The following is a 25379-nucleotide window of genomic DNA, read 5'->3' on the forward strand; positions in this document are numbered from 1 at the left end:
AAACGACTTCCCAATACATAAATCTATATTCGATGTTAACAAATTTCTCTTCTTCAGAAACGCTTTCCTTGCCATTGCCAGTCTACAATTTATATCCTCTCTACTTCGACCATCATCAGTTATTTTACTTCCTAAATAGCAAAACTCCTTTACTACTTTAAGTGTCTCATTTCCTAATCTAATTCCCTCAGCATCACCCGATTTAATTTGACTACATTCCATTATCCTCGTTTTGCTTTTGTTGATGTTCATCTTATATCCTCCTTTCAAGACACTGTCCATTCCGTTCAACTGCTCTTCCAAGTCCTTTGCCGTCTCTGACAGAATTACAATGTCATCGGCGAAATTTATTTACTACTGTACAGAAATGTAATTGAGGTAATCAGGGGTACAGAACACCGTACACGAAGCTCTGAGCTTCATCCAGAACTGGTAACCCCAGTTACCTTGGTAGGCTAGTTAAAGTAGTAACAGCAGTGTCGACCTAGCGGCTATTGTAAGTCGCGCTATCACATTATCTTGCACCCCAACAGCACACGCCAGACACAGCCAGCTCTCCCTTGTGAAAATGGGGGTCGTGGAGGTCTCCATAGAATTTGCCACTTCCTCTACTCTGCCCCCAAGTCATGTTGCTGAAAGCAGTGGACCTCCAATCAACGTCAGTCTTCAGGTTTGTACATGGGTAGACGCTGCCTGCTCTAGTGCAATAAATAAATAAACGTCAGTTCCGTCATCCATTGCCGCTGTCTTGAACTTTTTGAGCAGTTCAGCTGTGCTATCTACAACATAGTAGTACATGTAAGCTAATTCCACCATTTCCGACATCTTGGAGTTAACACTCCCAGTGTAGCTTAGTGCAAGTCAACTATATCCGCAATCTTGAATTTACGCAGCATGGGTGCAGGTAGAGGGGGAAGGGGGAGAAGAGGGAAAGGGGAATGCGAGATGGTTCACCTTGACATTGACCTTGAGGGGACATGGAGAAATTTGGTAATGCTGCACGGTGTATGGGGAGGTCATGATGTAAATGAGGTTGGGGAAATCTTGGCAATAACATAGCCTGACCTGATTCTCTTATTCTTCTACTACTGTCAGTAACCTTTGTCACGTATAACGCTTTGTTACCTTTCCACTTTATCATATCAACAGCTGTCCTAAGGCCAATTACGACTTGTGTAACCTCATGCTTGGTTGGAAAGTAAAACAGTCTCACTCGTGTATCAAGTCAGAGTTCCAGAAATTGTTCATTTGCAGATCGTCCGGTTAGTATTATTGTTGTAGGTAACAACACTATCTGAGTCATCTGTTGCTCCCACAAATTAGGCTGTTAAATTAGCGAAATGAAATAAATTTAATTTTTACAAAATTTAAAACTACTGTTAAATGTTGTGTAAACTGCATCATCTTAAAGCTTTGGTTGTGCTGATTCCAAAACTGGTTCTTAGGTTTTACCTGATACCCACATTTTCAAAGTTACAGATAAATTAATATTGATATTAATATTTTGTTAATATTAGTTCGCCTGTTGCGTTTCAGAACCACTTGTAGGTGTAAAACATTATCTTTTGTTCTCTCACATTAACTGAGCTAACTACATATTTGAAAAATTCGTTTATTGAATTTGGATATTGCATATCGTATTTTCTCGTCCACGAGTGAAATAATTTTTTAATTAGCCTCAAGAGCAGGACCCTCGTAAACCACTTCATCCTATTGTGATCTTTAGTTGATACAGATTCTCAGTTTATTGTAGTTAAATGTGGCATAATGGCTTTACCTGATTTCAACGTTGGAAATGTGCATTTGTTATAAGGATCTGAAAATACAATTTCTCAAAGTTTGGCATCTAAGGAACAAGAAAACGTCAGCCATGCTGTGTTGCTGTTAAAGACTTGTCTTACGAATAACAAATTTAGAGTTTACGTAGTATCAAGTTAGGATGAAAGAGTCTGTTGCAATGTGTTGCGATCGACTTTGCTTCTATAATGGATTACTTAAAGTATATCTCAACATGTTAGAGTATTGGGTCTATACGGGTTAATTGGTTGTGTATTCCGTAGATTAAATGATAAGCATCATGACAAAGAACATATCACTTGAATAATTAACACATCTGAGCATTTTGCGTGGAGTTTTTAGTACCTCAAAAATCCCTCAATATTCGCTAATTTTCAACTGTGTACTTTATCATTTTTACAGTCGTTCGTGAATATCACATTTAATTTAAAATTGACGTGATTTATCGATTGGAAATTTCAGTAGATAATACACTCCCGGAAATGGAAAAAAGAACACATTGACACCGGTGTGTCAGACAGACCATACTTGCTCCGGACACTGCGAGAGGGCTGTACAAGCAATGATCACACGCACGGCACAGCGGACACACCAGGAACCGCGGTGTTGGCCGTCGAATGGCGCTAGCTGCGCAGCATTTGTGCACCGCCGCCGTCAGTGTCAGCCAGTTTGCCGTGGCATACGGAGCTCCATCGCAGTCTTTAACACTGGTAGCATGCCGCGACAGCGTGGACGTGAACCGTATGTGCAGTTGACGGACTTTGAGGGAGGGCGTATAGTGGGCATGCGGGAGGCCGGGTGGACGTACCGCCGAATTGCTCAACACGTGGGGCGTGAGGTCTCCACAGTACATCGATGTTGTCGCCAGTGGTCGGCGGAAGGTGCACGTGCCCGTCGACCTGGGACCGCACCGCAGCGACGCACGGATGCACGCCAAGACTGTAGGATCCTACGCAGTGCCGTAGGGGACCGCACCGCCACTTCCCAGCAAATTAGGGACACTGTTGCTCCTGGGGTATCGGCGAGGACCATTCGCAACCGTCTCCATGAAGCTGGGCTACGGTCCCGCACACCGTTAGGCCGTCTTCCGCTCACGCCCCAACATCGTGCAGCCCGCCTCCAGTGCTGTCGCGACAGGCGTGAATGGAGGGACGAATGGAGACGTGTCGTCTTCAGCGATGAGAATCGCTTCTGCCTTGGTGCCAATGATGGTCGTATGCGTGTTTGGCGCCGTGCAGGTGAGCGCCACAATCAGGACTGCATACGACCGAGGCACACAGGGCCAACACCCGGCATCATGGTGTGGGGAGCGTTCTCCTACACTGGCCGTACACCTCTGGTGATCGTCGAGGGGACACTGAATAGTGCACGGTACATCCAAACCGTCATCGAACCCATCGTTCTACCATTCCTAGACCGGCAAGGGAACTTGCTGTTCCAACAGGACAATGCACATCCGCATGTATCCCGTGCCACCCAACGTGCTCTAGAAGGTGTAAGTCAACTACCCTGGCCAGCAAGATCTCCGGATCTGTCCCCCATTGAGCATGTTTGGGACTGGCTGAAGCGTCGTCTCACGCAGTCTGTACGTGCAGCACGAACGCTGATCCAACTGAGGCGCCAGGTGGAAATGGCATGGCAAGCCGTTCCACAGGACTACATCCAGCATCTCTACGATCGTCTCCACGGGAGAATAGCAGCCTGCATTGCTGCGAAAGGTGGATATACACTGTACTAGTACCGACATTGTGCATGCTCTGTTGCCTGTGTCTATGTGCCTGTGGTTCTGTCAGTGTGATCATGTGATGTATCTGACCCCAGGAATGTGTCAATAAAGTTTCCCCTTCCTGGGACAATGAATTCACGGTATCCTTATTTCAATTTCCAGGAGTGTAATATACTGTGATGTTCTTAGTAGGACACCTAATTTTTCAGGCGTATACCTATAAGAGTCATTCGCTTGAAGTCGATAAACATTCTTATTGTCTTTATTTCAGTGGTTTATATAATTTATTATCTCAGGCTGAATCATCTGAATATAATTTACCGAAGAATATCAACAAATGAAATTTACAAAGTATGCAGAAGTATGTAAATTCCGTGCTCCTTTGGTCAAGGGTGAAACGCTTGTGTCCCACTGCTTATATTTTGAGTAAAAATCATCAGCAATGGTGGCTTAAGACTTCAAGTATAAGAAGTCACCCACCTTCTGTCAATGGCCTTGTGAGAAAGTGTTGAGGAGAGGGAAGAGTTTCTGAGAAACCTCTTGTCTTTTGCTGGGAAACTGTCCCTAAAAGGCGGAAGAATCAGAAATGACCAATGGCATGAGTATGCTGAAGGCAATGGAAACCATTCCAGTAAAGAACCATAACGTGAATACACAGAATATGATGCCAGTAACAGAAAAAGTTTGATGATGAAGTGTCTCCATGGCCAGAGACTCCGGTTTAGTCTCCCCAATTCGGTGTTCTAGCAAACGACTTCCAAGAGAGATATGGACATGAGAAAAGGATTGAATAACCTACGAAAGGGTGACATTCTACGAGTCGGGGCGTGGAACATCAGATACCTGAACTTGGTAGGGAAGCTAGAAAACGTGAAAAGGATAAATCTACATATAGTGGCAGTTAGTGAAGTGAAATGGAAAGAAGGTAAAGATTTCTCGTCAGACCAATATGGGGTACTGTTAACAGGAGCAGAAAATAGTATAACGAGAGTAGGATTTGTAATGAATAGGAAGGTAGGGCGAAGAATGAGTTACTGTGAACAGCTCAGTTATAGGATTGTTCTCATCCAAGTCGACAGCTAACTAACGCCAGCAAAAATTGTTCAGGTGTCCGTACCAACATGACAGACGTAAGTTAAATGACAGACAATGTATATGGCGATATGTAGCGGGTAATTCAGTATGCAAAGAGGAATGTTAAGCTAATAATACGGGATTTCTAAAATCATTGGGTGAAATGGCAATCAACCGGCTATTTAAACTCATGAATAAAATCTATGAGGTTGGCGACATACCATCAGACTTTAGGAAAAATGTTATGCACACAATCCCGAAGATGGCGACGGCAGATAACTGCGAGAAGTATGTTACAATTAGTTTAACAGTTCTTGGATCAAAGTTACAGGCAAGAATAATACACAGAAAAAAAATGACGACCAATTTGGCTTTTCAAAAAGTAAAGGGGAGGCACATTCATAGGATTAGTTGACCTACGAAAAGCGTTCGAAAATGTAAAATGGTACAAGATGTTCGAAATTCTCAGAAAAATAGAGATAACCTATGGGGAAGAACGGGTAGTACAGAAAGGGAAGAATAGGAATGAAAGAGCAGGATGGAAATGGTCGTATTGAAAAGGGTGTAAGACATGAATGCAGTCTATCCCAACGAATTATCAGTTTATGCTTCAGAGAATCAATGACGTAAATATAAGGAATGTTCAAGAGTATAATTAATACTCAGGGTGACACGCACAGAAAGCCGTGCAAGTTAGTACGCTGCTTCTGGGAATGTGGGAGGCGGGTCAGCGTCATATCGTATCCACCCGGCAAAGTAACGCTGAGGACAGGTGTGTCGGCCGGCCTGGATGTGGCTTTTAGGCGATTTAACACATCCGACTCCGTGAATACCGGGCTGCTATCCACGTCCTCACCAGTTACACGAATTGCAAACATTTCGAACTTTCACACGGGATGATACTAGACTCAGACAGATGTGTACACAAATTCCATCCAGGGAGGGCGGGGGGACGGGATGGGGAAATTGTGGCACCAGGAAATTCATCTGGGCACACTACTGACTGCAAAGAACAGCTTGAATGAGCACAGAATATGAATGAGAGTAAAGCGAAGAAATACGAGAGCAGTAATGAGCATAACAATAAACTTAACATCAAAATTGATGACAACAAACTGGACGAAGTGAAGTAACTCTACTACTCAGAAGCAAAGTGAAACATGGCGTACAAAGCAAGGAGAATATATCATAAATGCTCTATCACAAGTATAGAGGGCATTCCTGACCGAAAGAAGTCTATTGGTATCAACATAGTCCTTAATTTGTGAAAGGAAATTCTGAGAATGTACGTTTGGAGGACAGCATTGTATAGTAGTGAATCGTGGACTGTGGGAAAACCAGAGAAGAAGAGAATCGAAGCGTTTAAAATATGATGCTGTAGAAGAATATTGAAAATTAGGTAGACTTATGATGTAAGATATGAGGACGCTCCAAAAGGAAGGTGAGGAAAGGAACATATGAAAGACACTGACGAGAAGAAGGGACAAGAGAGAAATTCGTCGAGTACAGCATCAAACCAGTCAGAAGACTGATGACTCAAAGAAAATAAAATGAAGCCCACTTGAGAATAAGCAGATAACAGATGCGCAAAAATGTCGGTGAATTTACAGTGGCACTTGTATGATCAGTGAAATGGATTAGATGTGACAACAGTTTCACACACACTCACAAAAGGGAACTCATTCGCATCTTGCAGTTAGAGCAAGTTACACCTGACAGATAAAAAATGTGTGGCCTGAGCGTCTTATTGAAGTACGTACATACGTAATTGACCCACGAAAGGCAGCTAAGTCTCTTTTACTGATACAGTGCATTAAAACGCATGTAAGAAACGATCAGTATTGCCTCTCATAAGTGTACTGCAGCCATGCAACCATCTGATGAGGAAGTGACTGTTCTACACTGTAAATCGTAACGAAGAAGAAGAAGAATTTAATGTTTCGTCATTTTAGTGGCTAGTAACTATTTCACAGTAACTTCCCTTACTTCGCAACCACAGTTTTAATGTTACTGTAATTCGCATTCCTGAGGAGAGTACTTAGAAACCAAATCTATAACGCTTGAAGTCGCTCTTAAGTGTAGCCTTCTCTGTCTTTCTGGTTGTATTGTGAGTTTTTGAGTGACGAAAGGGGCAAACGTATTTAAGGCAGAGATTTTACTTTTTATCAGTTGGACATATTTATAATAGATGTATAGGTTGCCTAGTTTACTAAAGTGAAAACAGCAAGAGTCACTAGTTCTATCGCAGATAAAATGAATTCGCGACGTCAGATGAGAAAAACTGCTCTGTGGCAATAAATAAGCAAAGGAAAAAAAAAATACAATATTCTGCACAGGCGCATAATGAACGGCGAGTGGACTGCATTAATATAATTTACATGGCAATTGCTCGTAAGTGGGTCAATTTACGTTCTTCCAGAACTCGTTACGGAGCACTCTGTAGCTGTGCTGTTGTGGTTCTTTCGTGCAGAAACCTCGTTGTGGTTGATGTGGGAACGATACGGATTTTTGATTGCACCAGTATGTCACGCATCTCTTCGGACCTCACTCTAGACACTGAGAAAGGACATGAGAACGCCCTGAGCTAAAGGTTACGTAAGAACTGCAACGTGTATTGCTATACCACTATGCTTCACTCTCACTTTTTGAAAAATTTCTTGGTGTAGATTGATTCTGCCGAACTGTTGGTTCTACGAGATTGAGAGTTTAATTTATTTACGGTTGTCTTCTCGGTGTATGGTATTAATCTGACGTCGTAAAGTAATTGCACAGAAGTTAGCAGCCCCCATTGCACATTACAGCATTAAAAAAGGAATGAGATTATAGCGTTCAAAAAGGAATGAGAAGTATCTCTTGTGATCATGTGCAGCAGAAAATGTATTCATTTTCTGAAAGAAAAAAAAAACAGAACATCAGAATGAAAACCAGAGAGTAAAATCGCTTTCTGTTGTAATAGCAAGATATAATTTTCCTCGCGATTAGTCACCGAAGTAGCATCACATCAAAAGACTTGCACCAGGCGATCAGATCTACCCACCGGGAGGCTCTCGCCACACGACATTTCATTTACGTTTTCAGGCAACAAATTAGTGAGACACTTGTGCTGAAATGGTTGTACCTGTGTTTTAACAGAACTATATTTATTTAGTTTTAGTTAGATCTTCCTGGTTCGAAAATTCTCAAGATACCTATTAGTTTAATGTGAACTATCAGAATCAGTCTCGCCCAGTGTAAGGCATCGACTCAACCGAAACAAATAAATACAATCTTCCTTTCATGTCGAAGTTTATAGTTAAAATTTATATTTTACTAGAGTCTATGTAATACGCCACCTTAGTCTGACATGAGCACTAGACGAGTATTATCACTATTCTTCCTTTAATCAAGCTACAAAGAATTGTAATTTCAACTGTATTCATTGTATCTGATTCAGTTAGAAAAACATATTAACTGGCCCATTTACATGAAAAATCGATGCAGAAATATTTTATAAACAGAAGTTGGACAAACAGAGAGAATTTCCTCTATAACAGGAAGATGCTGAAGTTGTGTGGGCCAAAACACGAAGATTCACACCGCTTCCAGGCATATAACACTGACACTACACGAAGAACCAGTCCGATTTTATCATATTTTTTGCCTTTGGTACACCGTTCATGACAACAGGGCTTACCATACATGCCACATACTGATGAGCATTCAGCCTATATTCTATGTTTCCAAGACAGCCCTATTGTCATATCCAATAGCTCTCCACAACTCCCAGGTGTTGGGCATTGATCTGGAGAACAGCTGCTCCTTGCGACCTTTCATTAGATCGTCTGCGGATAAGGTTGGCTTCGATCTGACAGAAGAGACACTCACTGCTGAAAGCCACAGAGCTCCTCAATTGACTGTGTCTTTACACCACGCAGCGCAGCACTCTGTTACCTGTGACATGGCGTCAGCGGCAAACAACTTACGAGAAGTCGAAATGTCCACACAGCCTCCAGTAATGTGATCCCGACTTTTCGTAAGGCCATTCTACTTGTAACCTCTACCGGAATTTCAGATATCGTTATCTGTATATTTGTCAGAGCCAGTCTGAAAAGAGAAATTCGTATGGAGTCTTTCCTGAAGGTATTTGTCAGGAGTGTAGCGTTTTACAGAAGTGAAACGTGTCCGATAAACAATTCAATCCAGAAGATAATAAGACTTTTTGAAACCTGGTGCTACAGAGGAATGCTGAAGATTAGATCAGCACATCTACATCTATATACATACTGTACAAGCCACACTATGGTGGATGGCAGAGGGTATCTTGTACCGCTACTAGTTCATTTGCTTTCCTGTTGGCTCAAATGGTTCAAATGGCTCTGAGCACTATGCGACTTAACTTCTGAGGTCATCAGTCGCCTAGAACTTAGAACTAATGAAATCTAACTAACCTAAGGACATCACACACATCCATGCCCGAGGCAGGATTCAAACCTGAGACCGTAGCGGTCGCTCGGCTCCAGACTGTAACGCCTAGAACCGCACGGCCACACCGGTCCGGCGCTTTCCTGTTCCTCTCCCAAACAGAGTGATGGAAAAACGACTGTCTCTATGACGCTGTTCTAGCGCTAGTTTATCTTATGATACGTTCCGAAATGTGCAAGAGGTGTCCAATAAATAATGCAACACATTTTTTCCTGAAAGCAGATTAGTTTTGTTCGTGATCCCAATGCAGCATATTATTCTCCTTTCTTTTGGCTATAAAACCCCATTTTTCGCTATAATCTCCGTTCAATGAGACGGCCTTACGCCACCTTACTGAGAGGGAGAGGGCTTCTACGTCGACGTGGTACCGCTCTGCTGGTCGACGGAGCCAACATCTTGCTCTGTCAATAATCTCACCATCATCCACCCTTCATATCGCCAAACAGACGGAATGGGGAGGTGCGAGATCCAGGCTGAAGGGTGGATGACGACAGTCCATCGCAGTTTTGTGAGTTGTTGTCGAGTGCGCAGACTTTTGTGAGGCTTTGCGTTGTCATGGAGAAGAAGCTGGTTTGCATTTTTGTGGCGACGAACATTCCTGGAGTCACGGCTGTGTGCGGCTGGTCCTCAGGTGGCAGATCGATCAGGTTTGCACGACCTTTTTGCGATGATGACACAAGTCTTGCCCGACGACTCACTGTGCTTTTTTCACTGCCACGTCTCCGTAGACGTTCTGTAAATGCCTATAACTGCGACACTCTGCTTTGCCGCCAAAAATAACTCACTGACATCTCTCCGCTTGGAACGCACCTTTGTTACAGACGCCATTTGCAAGCCTACGTATAGCACCGCCACCTGTCGGACCATCATGAAACTGTAGGAGCACAAGCAGAGATATTGCACGCTGTCCCACCACGGATTCCGAGTTTTTTCAACCGAAACTGGCCCAGAAAAACAATGTCGTATTATTTATTGAACACCCCTCGTATGTTGGCGTCAGTGTAGTCGTTCTGCAGTAACCTTCAAATGCCGGTTCTCTAAATTTTCTCAGTAGCGTTCCTCGAAAATAAAGTCACCACCCCTCCAGGGATTCTCATTCCAGTTCCAGAAGCATCTCCGTAATACTTGCTTATTGATCCAACCTAAAGATAAGAAATCTAGGAGCTTACCTCTGAATTGCTTTGGTGTCTTCCTTTAACCCAACGCGTCGGGGAATCCTAAGAATCGAGTAGTACTGAAAAATGAGTCGTACTAATGTTCTACAGGGTGTTACAAAAAGGTACGACCAAACTTTCAGGAAAGATTCCTCACACACAAAGAAAGAAAATATGTTATATGGACATGTGTCCAGAAAAGCTTACTTTCCATGTTAGAGCTCAGTTTATTACTTCTCTTCAAATCACAATAACCATGGAATGGAAACACACAGCAACAGAACGTGCCAGAGTGACTTCAAACACGTTGTTACAGGAAATGTTCAAAATGTCCTCCGTTAGCGAGGATACATGCATCCACAGTCCGTTGCATGGAATCCTTGTTGCGCTGATGCAGCCCTGGAGAATGGCGTATTGTATCACAGCCGTCCACAATACGAGCACGAAGGGTCTCTATATTTGGTACCGGGTTGCGTAGACAAGAGCTTTCAAATGCCCCTATAAATGAAAGTCAAGGGGGTTGAGGTCAGGAGAGCGTGGAGGCCATGGAATTGGTCCGCCTCTACCAACCCATCGGCCACCGAATCTGTAGTTGAGAAGCGTGCGAACACTTCGACTGAAATGTGCAGGACCTCCATCGTGCATGAACCACATGTTGTGTCGTACTTGTAAAGGCACGTGTTCTAGCAGCACAGGTAGAGTATCCCGTATGAAATCATGATAACGTCCTCCATTGAGCGTAGGTGGAAGAACATGGGGCCCAATCAAGACATCACCAACAATGCCTGCCCAAATGTTCACAGAAAATCTGTGTTAATGACGTGATTCCACAATTGCGTGCGGATTCTCGTCAGCCCACACATGTTGATTGTGAAAATTTACATTTTGATCACGTTGGAATGAGGAAGTACAGTACATACTGACGAAACTAAAATGAGCTCTAACAAGGAAATTAAGCGTTTCCTGACACATGTCCAATAACGTCTTTTCTTTATTAGTGTGTGAGGAATGTTTCCTGAAAGTTTGGCCGTACCTTTTTGTAACACCCTGTGTATGCTATCTTATTTATAAACAGGGCACGCTGTCCTAAAATCTCGAAGTAAACCGGTCGACCATTCGTTCTCCCCACTAATGTCTTCATGTCTTCGTTCCATTTCATATCGCTTCACAAGATTACGCATAGTTTTAATCGATGTGTCTCTGTCAAGCTGCACACCACTAACCGTGCTCGAACATTTAAATGTTGTTTTTCATACTCATCATCATTGTCTTCCAATTTTGCTACATTTAAAGCAAGCTGCCATTCATCACACTACCTAGAAATCGTGAATCGGATAACTAATTAAGAGGTACTGAATCAAATTGTAGAAAAAAGGAATGTATGGCACAGCCTTGTTAAAGGGAAGGCTCGTTTGACTGCCGACTCGTATAGGGTGCCTAAAGGATGATGCGTTCTCGGAATGCTATACAACAACTCAAGCAAATCACATTAATAGTTTTTATTTCAATAAAGCAGATTGACCATACTAAACATTGAACTTACAACGGTGTCGCAAACGATGGGCAACATGCAAACAATCAAAGTTCTTTGCCGTATACAAGGTCCATGAAAGTAACTGATATGGATCACACGTCACTGCTGTTGTAGTGCTCTCCGCTAGTCCGGGTCTAGCCCTGTGCGGCCGAGGCTGGCAGGATTGGCGCTTGTATTCTCTTCAGCTAGAGGGCACTCCTGTCGTCGCGCGGTCCATGTCATCAGGCTATTGGCTGAAATCGTCTCACTGCCTTTTCTTCATCTTCATGCGAGCGCCTGTCGATGCGCCGGAGCACTTACTATTTGAAATAATCAGGTATTTTTAACCAACAGTTTCCCTGAATTCGTTTGAGAGCAGTCGCATAGCGAAAAACCACACAAATCAAAAATATGTGGTGCTTTATTTTTTATGCACCAAGTAAATCGTTTCTCACTCAACATTGTTCTCTGAATTTTATTCACCAGTCCCAAACAAAATAAGCTTCGACAATCACGTCGTCTGCCATAGTTTTAATACTTCCCGCGCGAAGTGTCGTTTAAAATACTGACAATGAAACAAAAGTAAGTTATATGCTGAAGAGGCAAAGAAACTGATACGCCTGCCATCGTGTAGGGCTCCTGCAAGCTCGTAGAAGTGACTCAACACGACGTAGCGTGGCCTCGACTAATGTCTGAAGTAATGCTAGAGGGAACTGGCTCCGTGAATCCTGTAGGGCTGTCCATAAACCCTAAAGAGTACGAAGGGGTTGAGATCTCTTCTGAATAGCACGTTACAAGGCATCCCAGATATGCTGAATAATGTTCATGTCTGGGGAGTTTGGTGACCAGAAGAAGTATTTAATCTCTGAAGAGTGCTAGTGGGGCCACTGTGTAGTTATTCTGGACGTGTGGGGTGTCGCATTTTCCTACTGGAATTGTCCAAGCATGTCGGAATGCACAATGGACATGAATGGGCGAAGGTGATCAGACAGGATGCTTACATACATGTCACCTGTCAGAGTCGTATCTAGACGTATCAGGGATCCCATATCACTCTAACTGCACACGCACCACACCATTACAGACGCTCCACAGCTTGAACTTTCCCCTGCTGAGATGCAGATTCATAAGGTTGTCTCCATATCCGTACACGTCCATCCACTCGATACAATTTGAAACTAGACTCGTCCGACCAGGTAACATGTTTCCAGTCATCAACAGTCCAATCTCAGTTTTGACAGGCCCAGCAAAGACGTAAAGCTTTGTGTCGTGCAGTCATGAAGGGTACAAGAGGGGGTCTTCGGCTCCAAAACCCCATATCACGATGTTTCATTGAATGGTTCGCTCGCTGACACTTGTTGATGGCCCAGCGCTGAAATCTGCAGCAGTTTGCTGAAGGGTTGCACTTCTGTCACGTTGAAAGATTATCTTCAGTCGTCGTTGGTACTGTTGTTGCAGGACCTCTTACCCGTCGCATCGGTCGGAGATTTGATGTTTTACAGGATTCTTGGTATTCACGGTACACTCGTGAATTTATCGTATGGGAAAATCCCCACTTCATCACTACCTCGGAGATGCTGTGTCTCATCGCTCGTGAGCCGACTATAACACCACCTTCAAACTTACTGAAATCTTGATAACCTGCCATTGTAGCAGCAGTAACGGACCTGACAACTGCGTCAGACACTCTTTGTCTTTTATAGGCGTTGCCGAACGCATAGCCGTATTCTGTATTTGAATACGCGTGCCTATACCAATATCTTTGGCGCTTCAGTGCATATGTAGCTGCTGTATCACATGTATGATAACGCAGATTGAATCAGCGACCATGCTGATGGCTGTATGACAGAGAGGAACGGTTTGTTGTTGTGTCGCAGGCTGAGGACGGGCTGGTCGGTGAAGACGCAGTCGCTGGAGCAGTACGGCGGCCAGGCGGACAACCCGTCGCTGAGCGAGCAGGAGCAGGAAACCATCCTGCAGGTGATCCGCCGCGCCGAGATGCTCGACCTCACCGAACAGGAGCGCGTCGGGTGAGTAGGCGGCGATGCTTTGCGCCAGCGCCACAACAAGTTCGCGCGAGATCTCCTATACGAAACTAGACAAATACAAAGGGCGGATGGAAGAATGGAAACACCGCGACAGATGCATGCTTCAACGTAAAAGCAGACGTTGGCCATTCCTGTAGGATGCACTGTTATAGCTGACAATGGACGCAGCCTGTGCAACGCCCTAAATACGTTACAAGTTGCACTCATGGTCAGAACAGTGTCCTGTGAAGTTGTAAGTGTATTTTGTCGTAGCGAAGTGAATTCGAAAGGGGGAAAATTGTTGGTGCTTGTATACAGGTGCCTCCGTAAGCCAGTGAGCTGAAGTGTCTTGAATTTCAAGAGGCACCATATTGTAAATTTACATTGCATACAAGGAAAGAGCAAAAACATTATCCATTAAGTCAAAACGCGGAAGAAAGTGTGTGTCGAGTGATCACGACGGTAGCTCACTGACAAAGAATTTGTTGTTGTTGCGGTCTTCAGTCCTGAGACTGGTTTGATGCAGCTCTCCATGCTACTCTATCCTGTGCAAGCTTCTTCATCTCCCAGTACATACTGCAACCTACATCCTACTGAATCTGCTTAGTGTATTCATCTCTTGGTCTCCCTCTACGACTTTTACCCTCCATGCTGCCCTCCAACACCAAATTGGTGATCCCTTGATGCCTCAGAACGTGTCCTACACACCGATCCCTTCTTCTGGTCAAGTTGTGCATCAAACTTCTCTTCTTCCCAATCCTATTAAACACTTCCTCATTAGTTATGTGCTCTACCCATCTAATCTTCAGCATTCTTCTGTAGCACCATATTTCGAAAGCTTCTATTCTCTTCTTGTCCAAACTGTTTATCGTCCATGTTTCACTTCCATACATGGCTACACTCCATACAAATACTTTCAAAAATGACTTCCTGACACTGAAATCTATACTCGATGTTAACAAATTTCTCTTCTTCAGAAACGCTTTCCTCCCATTGCCAGTCTTCGTTTTATATCCACTCTACTTCGACCATCATCAGTTATTTTGCTCCCCAAATAGCAAAACTCCTTTACTACTTTAAGTGTATCATTTCCTAATCCAATTCCCTCAGCAACACCCGACTTAATTCGACCACATTCCATTATCCTCGTTTTGCTTTTGTTTATGTTCATCTTTTATCCTCCTTTCAAGACATTGTCCAATCCATTCAACTGCTCTTCCAAGTCCTTTGCGGTCTGTGACAGAATTACATTGTCATCGGCGAACCTCAACATTTTTATTTCTTCTCCATAGATTTTAATACCTACTCCGAATTTTTCTTATGTTTCCTTTACTGCTTGCTTAATATACAGATTGAATAACATCGGGGAGAGGCTGCAACCCTGTCTCACTCCCTTTCCAACCACTGCTTCCCTTTCATGCCCCTCGACTCTTATAACTGCCATCTGGTTTCTGTACAAATTGTAAATAGCCTTTCGCTCCCTGTATTTTACACCTGCCACCTTTAGAATTTGAAAGAGAGTATTTCAGTCAACATTGTCAAAAGCTTTCTCTAAGTCTACACATGCTATAAACGTAGGTTTTCCTTTCCTTAATCTTTCTTCTAAGATAAGTCGTAAGGTCAGTATTGCCTCACGTGTTCCAATGTTTCTACGGAATCCAAACTGATCTTCCCCGAGGTCGGCTTAAACTGATTGTTCGGTAATTTTCACATCTGTCAACACCTGCTTTCTTTGGGATTAGAATTATTATATTCTTCTTGAAGTCTGAGGCTATTTCGCCTGTTTCAAACATCTCGCTCTCCAGATGGTAGAGTTTTGTCAGGACTGGCTCTCCCAAGGCTGTCAGTAGTTCCAATGGAATGTTGTCTACTCCGGGGGCCTTGTTTCGACTCAGGCCTTTCGGTTTTCTGTCAAACTCTTCACGCAATATCTCCCATTTCATCTTCATCTACATCCTCTTCCATTTCCATAATATTGTCCACAACTAAATCGCCCTTTTATAAACCCTCTATATACTCCTTCCACCTTTCTGCTTTCCCTTCTTTGCTTAGAACTGGGTTTCCATCTGAGCTCTTGAACTTCATACAAGTTGTTCTCTTATCTCCAAAGGTCTCTTTAATTTTCCTGTAGGCAGTATCTATCTTACCCCTAGTGAGATAAGCCTCTACATCCTTACATTTGTCATCTAGCCATCCCTGCTTAGCCATTTTGCACTTCCTGTCGATCTCATTTTTGAGACGTTTGTATTCCTTTTTGCCTGCTTCATTTACTGCATTTTTATATTTTCTCCTTTCATCAATTAAATTCAATATTTCTTCTGTTACCCAAGGATTTCTACTAGCCCTCGTCTTTTTACCTACTTGATCCTCTGCTGCCTTCACTACTTCATCCCTCAGAGCTACCCATTCTTCTTCTACTGTATTTCTTTCCCCCATTCCTGGTAATTGTTCCCTTATACTCTCCCTGAAACTCTGTACAACCTCTGGTTTAGTCAGTTTATCGAGGTCCCATCTCCTTAATTTCCCACATTTTTACAGTTTCTTCAGTTTTAATCTACAGGTCATAACCAATAGATTGTGGTCAGAGTCCACATCTGCCTCTGGAAATGTCCCACAATTTAAACCCTGGTTCCTAAATCTCTGTCTAACAATTATATAATCTATCTGATACCTTTTAGTATCTCCAGGGTTCTTCCATGTATACAACCTTCTTTCATGATTCTTAAACCAAGTGTTTGCTATGATTAAGTTGTGCTCTGTGCAAAATTCTACCAGGTGGCATTCTCTTTCATTTCTTAGCCCCAATCCATATTCACCTACTATGTTTCCTTCTCTCCCTTTTCCTACATTTGAATTCCAGTCACCCATGACTATTAAATTTTCGTCTCCCTTCATTATCTGAATAATTTCTTTTATTTCATCATGCATTTCTTCAATTTCTTCGTCACCTGCAGAGATAGTTGGCATATAAACTTGTACTACTGTAGTAGGTGTCGGCTTCGTATCTATCTTGGCCACAATAATGCGTTCACTATGCTGTTTGTAGTAGCCTACCCGCATTCCTATTTTCCTATTCATTATTAAACCGACTCCTGCATTACCCCTATTTGATTTTGTGTTTATAACCCTGTAGTCACCTGACCAGGAGTCTTGTTCCTCCTGCCACCGAACTTCACTAATTCCACTATATCTAACTTTAACCTATCCATTTCCCTTTTTAAATTTTCTAACCTACCTGCCCGATTAAGGGATCTGACATTCCACGCTCCGATCCGTAGAACGCCAGTTTTCTTTCTCCTGATAACGACATTCTCTTGAGTAGTCCCCTCCCGGAGATCCGAATGGGGGACTATTTTACCTCCGGAATATTTTACCCAAGAGGACGCCATCATCATTTAATCATACAGTAGAGCTGCATGCCCTCGGGAAAAATTACGGCTGTAGTTTACCCTTGTTTCCAGCCGTTCGCAGTACCAGCACAGCAAAGCCGTTTTGGTTATTGTTACAAGGCCAGATTAGTCAATCATCCAGACTGTTGCCCTTGCAACTACTGAAAATGCTGCTGCCCCTCTTCAGGAACCACACGTTTGTCTGGCCTCTCAACAGATACCCCTCCGTTGTGGTTGTACCTACGGTACGGCTACCTGTATCGCTGAGGCACGCAAGCCTCCCCACCAACGGCAAGGTCCATGGTTCATGGGAGGGTGACAAAGAATATGGAGGAAATAAGAGGACGTCGGCCGCAAAAGTCACTGCAGAACTGAACGTCGCATTCTCGAACCCCGTCAGCAGCAAAGCAACGTGAATGGGGTGGCCTGCAATCCGAAAACCACTCACCAGGGATGCAAAACTTTCTTGACAGGATAGAGTGCTACAGAAGCCACAAAACCCGCACTATGGTGCATTGAAAGAATGTCATTTGGTCGTATGAGTCTTGTTTCGCCTGTTTTCAACTTCAGGGCGAGTTTACGTCGCAATACTGAAACATGGCAGGGGTTCGATGGTGATTTCGGCAGCCATATGGCGGTATTCCAGAGGCACCATGGTTATTCTGCAATGCCGCCAAGGTTTATGGTGACTAGTCCATTGAAGTGTGGGCATGCAGCCGCGCAAATAAAATTTCCTCCACTGATATTTCGGCCTCGTATCGTCCGGGCATCCTCAGAGCGGTCTTATATGTTCCACCACGTCGGTACTGCGCATGCGGGTCACAAGCGCTGGCGGCGGCAAAGAAATACGCTTACACATGCGCCGCCTGTGTCGAAGGCGGCGGTGAGAACATGACGAGTCCTCTGCAGTTTAAATACCCCAAGAGCCGGATTCCATGCTTTGTCCAAATTAAAAACATTATCTCTATTTATTAAATTATTAGCTAATCTAATTTCTATAGCTTTATTGAAGAAAGATTCCCAAAAGGAAGAGGTGGACGTTAAAATCTTCACATGACTGAAATTCATGGAATGCCCTGTATCAATACAAAGTTCGGCCACAACTGACTTGTCTGGCTGTAATAAGCGTGTGTATCTTCGATGCTCCACACATCACTTTTCTCGAACATAGGTCGTATTCTTGAAAAACGCTGTGTTAACGTGATCTTCCGGGTCCCCCACGAAGATTGCAGCTGTAATCGGCTCTGTGAAGGACGATTTACAGCTTCGTAAAGCGGGTGTGTATCAGATTCCTGGCGGAAACTGTGAGACGTGGTACATAGGTCAAACAACACGCACCGTTCATGAGAGGTTTGTCTGTTTTAACACACTTCTCCAAAAATATTAGACGAATTTTCGTGGGGTTTTCGCAGGTAACTTGAGTTCAGCTTGTGGCACCTTACTGGCTGTATTTCATCAAAATCGGATCACTGAAAAATATTATCATGATCTAAAGTTTTACTTAAAACCGTCGTATCTGTCTGTTTCTTCGTTTTAACAGGCTGATCTCCAAAACTACTATTATCATGGTGTTTTCGCAGGTAACTTGAGCATAGCTTGCTTGGGTCACGGTGTAGGCTTTATCCCATAAAAATAGGAGGACGGAAAAAATATATAATGATTTAAATTATTATCTAAAAACGTCATGTCTATCTATCTCTCTGACTCGAGCATAGCTTGGGCATTGTATACACTTTATTTCTTCAGAATAAAATTACAGAAAAAGGTATCACAACTGACAGTTTTTATCCATACTCATATTATAAAAGCAAAAGTAACTCTGTCTATTATGTTCTAACAACTAACCTGTGGAACCGATTTCGATGAAATTTGGCATGGAATTAGATTAGGCCCTGAGGAAGATTACAGGCTACTTTATAAAGTGTGTAGTACAATATACACGTTGATTTGAAGAGTATTACGCGAATTAAGGAAAAATATTTACTCTCTGAAAAAGTTATTTACTCTTTGACTTGAGATCTTTATCATATTTGTGAAAACGCTTTTATTATTTGATACGTACTGCACGATCTGATTCAAAGTAAAGGATACAATGCTTATACAATCTTCAGTTTGTTTAATTCCTATTTCCACACTAGTTGTTGCTTAATGTATGCATTGTATAATGTGTAGCTACTTCAGCAGCACAATTCGTAGATGGACACTCCTGCCCATGCCTCCCGGTAGACACTGGTCCTCAATGAGGTTGCACATGCTGACACATCGTGCGGTGGGGCAGCTTGGAAAGGGGGGAGAGCGGGACGCTCATCACGAGCTATGCTTACCCAAACAGGCAGCCACGGAAGGGCAGCTGAAGTTATGGCTGATATGGAAGTACAGCCGCAGGTAAAAGCTCGTAAATTAAATAAATATGGAGAGAGAGAATAGCCTTGCCAGGCACCTCTCCTCATTCTTGGCTTTTTTAAATGTCACTGATACCTGATCTGTAGTCCGATTTTAGTATTGACTGAGTATCATTCTTTTATCTCTTCAGGCTGCTCAAAATTAATTCATTTCTCTGAACACTATTTTCCAGTCCGCTCTGTCTCTACGTCAATGAATGGGGCAGACGATTTTCTTTCCATCTAAACTCTTCCTTCTAAAATCGCTCTTAGTGACATTATAGCTTCCCTTGTACTTTTCCTTACCTAAATAAAGGGAGTCATAGCGGGTGAAATTTGTAGGGTAAGCCAGAAATGGGAATATATCCAACAGATGTAGTCATGAGACGAAATATTGTGACCACAACCCCCACGACAGTGAGTGCCATCTGGTAGTGCTGCAGGGACATTCCCACAGGACAGTGCCCGAACTCTTACGGGAATAGGCAACGCGCCGCGAGTAATGAGTATAATTGGCGGGGGCACTACATCTACATCTACATCCACATGACTACTCTGCAATTCACATTTAAGTACTTGGCAGAGGGTTCATCGAACCACAATCATACTATCTCTCTAGCATTGGTTGGTTGGTTGTTTTGAGGAAGGAGACCAGACAACGAGGTCATCGGTCTCATCGGATTAGGGAAGGACGGGGAAGGAAGTCGGCCTTGCCCTTTTAAAGGAACCATCCCGGCATTTGCCTGGAGCGACTTAGGGAAATCACGGAAAACATAAATCAGGATGGCCGGACGCGGGATTGAACCGTCGTCCTCCCGAATGCGAGTCCAGTGTCTAACCACTGCGCCACCTCGCTCGGTCTCTCTCTACCATTCCACTCCCGAACAGAGCGCGGGAAATCGAACACCTAAACCTTTCTGTTCGAGCTCAGATTTCTCTTATTTTATTTTGATGATCATTCCTACCTATGTAGGTTGGACTCAACAAAATATTTTCGTAACGGAAGAGAAAGTTGGTGACTGAAATTTCGTAAATAGATCTCGCCGCGACGAAAAACGTCTTTGCTGTAATGACTTCCATCCCAATTCGCGTATCATATCTGCTACACTCTCTCCCCTATTACGTGATAATACAAAACGAGCTGCCTTTTTTTTTTTTTTTTTTTTTTTTTTGCACCCTTTCGATGTCCTCCGTCAATCCCACCGCGCAGCAATATTCTAACAGAGGACGAAAGAGTGTAGTGTAAGCTGTCTCTTTAGTGAACTTGTAGCATCTTCTAAGTGTCCTGCCAATGAAACGCAATATTATCTATGTGGTCTTTCCAACTGAAGTTGTTCGTAGTTCTACCACCCAGGTACTTAGTTGAATTGACAGCCTTGAGAATTGTACTATTTATCGAGTAATCGAATTCCAACGGATTTCTTTTGGAACTCATGTGAATCACCTCACACTTTCGTTATTTAGCATCAACTGCCACCTGCCACACCATACAGCAATCTTTTCTAAATCGCTTTGCAACTGATACTGGTCTTCGGATGACCTTACTAGACGGTAAATTACAGCATCATCTGCGAACAACGTAAGAGAACTGCTCAGATTGTCACCCAGGTCATTTATATAGATCAGGAACAGCAGAGGTCCCAGGACGCTTCCCTGGGGAACACCTGAAATCACTTCAGTTTTACTCGATTATTTGCCGTCTATTACTACGAACTACGACCTTCCTGACAGGAAATCACGAATCCAGTCGCACAACTGAGACGATACCCCATAGGCCCGCAGCTTGATTAGAAGTCGCTTGTGAGGAACGGTGTCAAAAGCTTTCCGGAAATCTAGAAATACGGAACCAACTTGAGATCCCCTGTCGATAGCGGCCATTACTTCGTGCGAATAAAGAGCTAGCTGCGTTGCACAAGAGCGATGTTTTCTGAAGGCATGCTGATTACGTATCAATAGATCGTTCACTTGGAGGTGATGTTTGAATACAGTATATGCTCCAAAACCCTATTGCAAACCGACGTCAATGATATAGGTCTGAAGTTAGATGGATTACTCCTTCTACCCTTCTTAAACACTGGTGCAACCTGCGCAATTTTCCAATCTGTAGGTACAGATCTATCGGTGAGCGAGCGGTTGTATATGAGTGCGGGACAACACGCCGAGAATGTGGGTTTCGCGGGAGGCGTGCCAGAGATAAAACCCTGCAGTCGCGCTATCCTCTGTGTCCTTGGTGTGTCAGATGGATAGAGCGTCTGCCATGTAAGCAGGAGATCCCAGGTTCGAGTCCCGGTCGGGGCACACATTTTCATCTGGCCCCGTTGACGTATGTCAACGCCTGTAAGCAGCTAAGGGTGTTCATTTCATTGTAAACAAATCAGACTATGGTAGACTCACATCAGGTCTTTATGGTGCATGGGGAAGTACTCCCCATCCTCATTTGTCGTGCATTTCTCTCACTGGTACGCTTTATCGTGCAAAAAGAGGATACAAGCTGCAACCATGTCAGGCCTTCTTTGACGAATTATCGAGCGCAAAATATTTTGCAGAAACAGCTTGTGTTACGCTCCTGTTACAGATGTCCCTTGGGGCACTATAGTTTTAGCTAACACTCCATTCATGTCATACACAAAGATCATCATCAGTTCACATTTGAATGTTGACGGCGAAATTTTTTCGCGCGTGGAGTGTCGAAACGTTTCCTGTGACGGCTGAAGACTTCAGTTCAGACTCAAAATCTCGTATCCAGGTTTCGTAAAATGCAACAGTCCATCTGTTCAACTCCGTGCTTCGATTCTTTTGAGAGCAGCTTTCTGCTCTTCACTCAGATCATGTGGAATCGATCTGGCAGCAACTGTCCTCATCTTTAACTTTTCAATTATGATTCTGTCAAGTTAAGTGGTAGACATTCTGACCTCATATGCAATTTCTTCGCATGTTTTTTATCGCTCCTCTCTCGAAATGCTTTTAGCAGTAACCTGAGAGGTGTGGTCTTTGCCAGTTGAAGGCCTGTCACTTCTTGGGTTGCTTTACAGAAACGAGCAGACCACTGTGGTACTGTACTACGGTCCACTGTACTATTCCAATACTCCTCTCTCAAAGTGTTGTAAATTTCTGTTGGGTTCTTTTCACGTAGGATGTAAGGTGGCGGTATAATTTTTCCCCTTAACATACTATTTTAAATACTCTCTACTCATCTACTCATCAAGCTGATGAGTTTGATACCACACACACCCTACTTCAAGTAAAGTGATACTGATTTGCATGGTATGGAGAGGAGGCTTGCGTGCCTCAGCCATACAGATAGCCCTACCGTAGGTGCAACCACAACGGAGGGGTATCTGTTGAGAGGCCAGACGAACGTGTGGTTCCTGAAGAGGGGCAGCAGCCTTTTCAGTATTTGCAGATTTGCAGGGGCAACAGTGTGGATGATTGACTGATCTGGTCTTGTAACACTAACCAAAACGGCCTTGCTGTTGTGGTACTGCGAACGGCTGAAAGTAAGGGGAAACTACAGCCGTAATTTTTCCCGAGGGCATGCAGCTCTACTGTATGGTTAAATGATGATGGCGTCCTCTTGGGTAAAATATTCCGAAGGTAAAATAGTCCCCCATTCGGATCTCCGGGCGGGGACTACTCAAGAGGATGTCGTTATCAGGAGAAAGAAAACTGGTATTCTACGGATCGGAGCGTGGAATGTCAGATCCCTTAATCGGGCAGATAGGTTAGAAAATTTAAAAGGGAAATGGATAGGTTAAAGTTAGATATAGTGAGAATTAATGAAGTTCGGTAGCAGGAGGAACAAGACTCCTGGTCAGGTGAATACAGGGTTATAAATACAAAATCAAATAGAGGTAATGCAGGAAGAGGTTTAATAATGAATAAAATAGGAGTGCAGGTAAGCTACTACAAACAGCATAGTGAACGCATTATTGTAGCCAAGATAGACACGAAGCCAACGCCTACTACAATAGTACAAGTTTATATGTCAACTAGCTCTGCAGATGACGAAGAAATTGAAGAAATGTATGACGAGATAAAAGAAATAATTCAGGTAGTGAAGGGGGACGAAAATTTAATAGTCATGGGTGACTGGAATTCGAGAGTATGAAAAGGGAGAGAAGGAAACATAGTAGGTGAATATGGATTGGGGCTAAGAAATGAAAGAGGAAGCCACCTGGTAGAATTTTGCACAGAGCATAACTTAATCATAGCTAACACTTGGTTCAAGAATCATGAAAGAAGGTTGTATACATGGAAGAATCCTGGAGATACTAAAAGGTATTAGATAGATTATATAATGGTAAGACAGAGATTTAGGAACCAGGTTTTAAATTGTAGGACATATCCAGGAGCAGATGTGGACTCTAATCTATCTGTTTGACCTGTAGATTAAAACTGAAGAAACTGCAAAAATGTGGAAATTTAAGGAGATGGGACCTGGATAAACTGAAACAACCAGAGGTGGTACAGAGTTACAGGGAGAGCATAAGATAACAATTGACAGGAATGGGGGGTGGGGGGAAATACAGTAGAAGACGAATGGGTAGCTCTGAGGGATGAAGGGCAGCAGAGGATCAAATTGGTAAAAAGACGAAGGCTGGTAGAAACCTTGGGTAACAGAAGTAAATATTGAATTTAATTGATGAAAGGAGAAAATATAAAAATGCAGCAAAAAGGAATGCAAACGTCTCAAAAATAAGATCGACAAGAAGTGCTAAATGGCTAAACCAGCATGGCTAGAGGACAAATGTAAGGATGTAGAGGCTTATCTCACTAGGGGTAAGATAGATACTGCCTACAGGAAAACTAGAGAGACCTTTGGAGAAAAGTGAACCACTTGTATGAATATCAAGAGTTCAGATGGAAACCGAGTTATAAGCAAAGAGGGGAAAGCAGAAAGGTGGAAGGAGTACATAGAGCGTCTATACAAGGGCGATGTTCTTGAGGACAATATCATGAAAATGGAAGAGGATGTAGATTAAGATGAAATGGGAGATACGTTACTGCGTGAAGAGTTAGACAGAGCACTGAAAGACCTGAGTCGAAACAAGGCCCTGGGAGTGGACAACATTCCATTAGAACTACTGATTTCCTTTGGAGAACCAGTCCTGACAAAACTCTACCATCTGGTGAGCAAGATGTATGAGACAGGCAAAATACCCTCAGACTTGAACTATAATATAGTAATTCCAATCCCAAAGAAAGCAGGTGTTGACAGATGTGAAAATTACCGAACAATCAGTTTAATAAGCTACAGCTGCAAAATACTAACGCGAATTCTTTACAGGCGAATCGAAAAACTGGTAGAAGCCGATCTCGGGGAAAATCAGTTGGAATTCCGTAGAAATGTTGGAACACGTAAGGCAATACTGACCTTACGGCTTATCTTAGAAGGAAGATTAAGGAAAGGCAAACCTACATTTCTAGCATTTGTAGACTTAGAGAAAGCTTTTGACAATGTTGACTGGAATATTCTCTTTCAAATTCTAAAGGTGGCAGGTGTAAAATACAGGGAGCGAAAGGCTATTTACAATTTGTACAGAAACCAGATGGCAGTTATAAGAGTTGAGGGGCATGAAAAGAAAGCAGTGGTTGGAAAGGGAGTGAGACAGGATTGTAGCCTCTCCCCGATGTTATTCAATCTGTATATTGAGCAAGCAGTAAACGAAACAAAAGACAAATTTGAAGTAGGTATTAAAATCCATGGAGAATAAATAAAAACTTTGAGGTTCGCCGATGACATTGTAATTCTGTCAGAGACAGCAAAGGACTTGGAAGAGCTCTTGAACGGAATGGACAGTGTCTTGAAAGGAGGATATCAGATGAACATCAACAAAAGCAAAACGAGGATAATGGA

General features: G+C 43.1%; 1 protein-coding gene across 11 annotated transcripts in view; it reads left to right on the plus strand.

Annotated features, from left to right (window-relative positions):
• Nucleotides 1-25379, plus strand: part of LOC126284608 (rabphilin-3A-like) — a 971947-nt gene that overhangs the window by 692366 nt on the left and 254202 nt on the right. For all 11 annotated transcript variants that reach the window (XM_049983667.1, XM_049983659.1, XM_049983658.1 and 8 more), the window contains exon 5: nucleotides 13603-13755. In XM_049983667.1, coding sequence (XP_049839624.1) covers nucleotides 13603-13755 — 153 coding nt within the window. The remainder of the gene's footprint in view (nucleotides 1-13602; nucleotides 13756-25379) is intronic.

Source organism: Schistocerca gregaria, chromosome 8 (genome assembly GCF_023897955.1).
Source record: "Schistocerca gregaria isolate iqSchGreg1 chromosome 8, iqSchGreg1.2, whole genome shotgun sequence".
NCBI classification, from domain to species: Eukaryota; Metazoa; Arthropoda; class Insecta; order Orthoptera; family Acrididae; genus Schistocerca; species Schistocerca gregaria.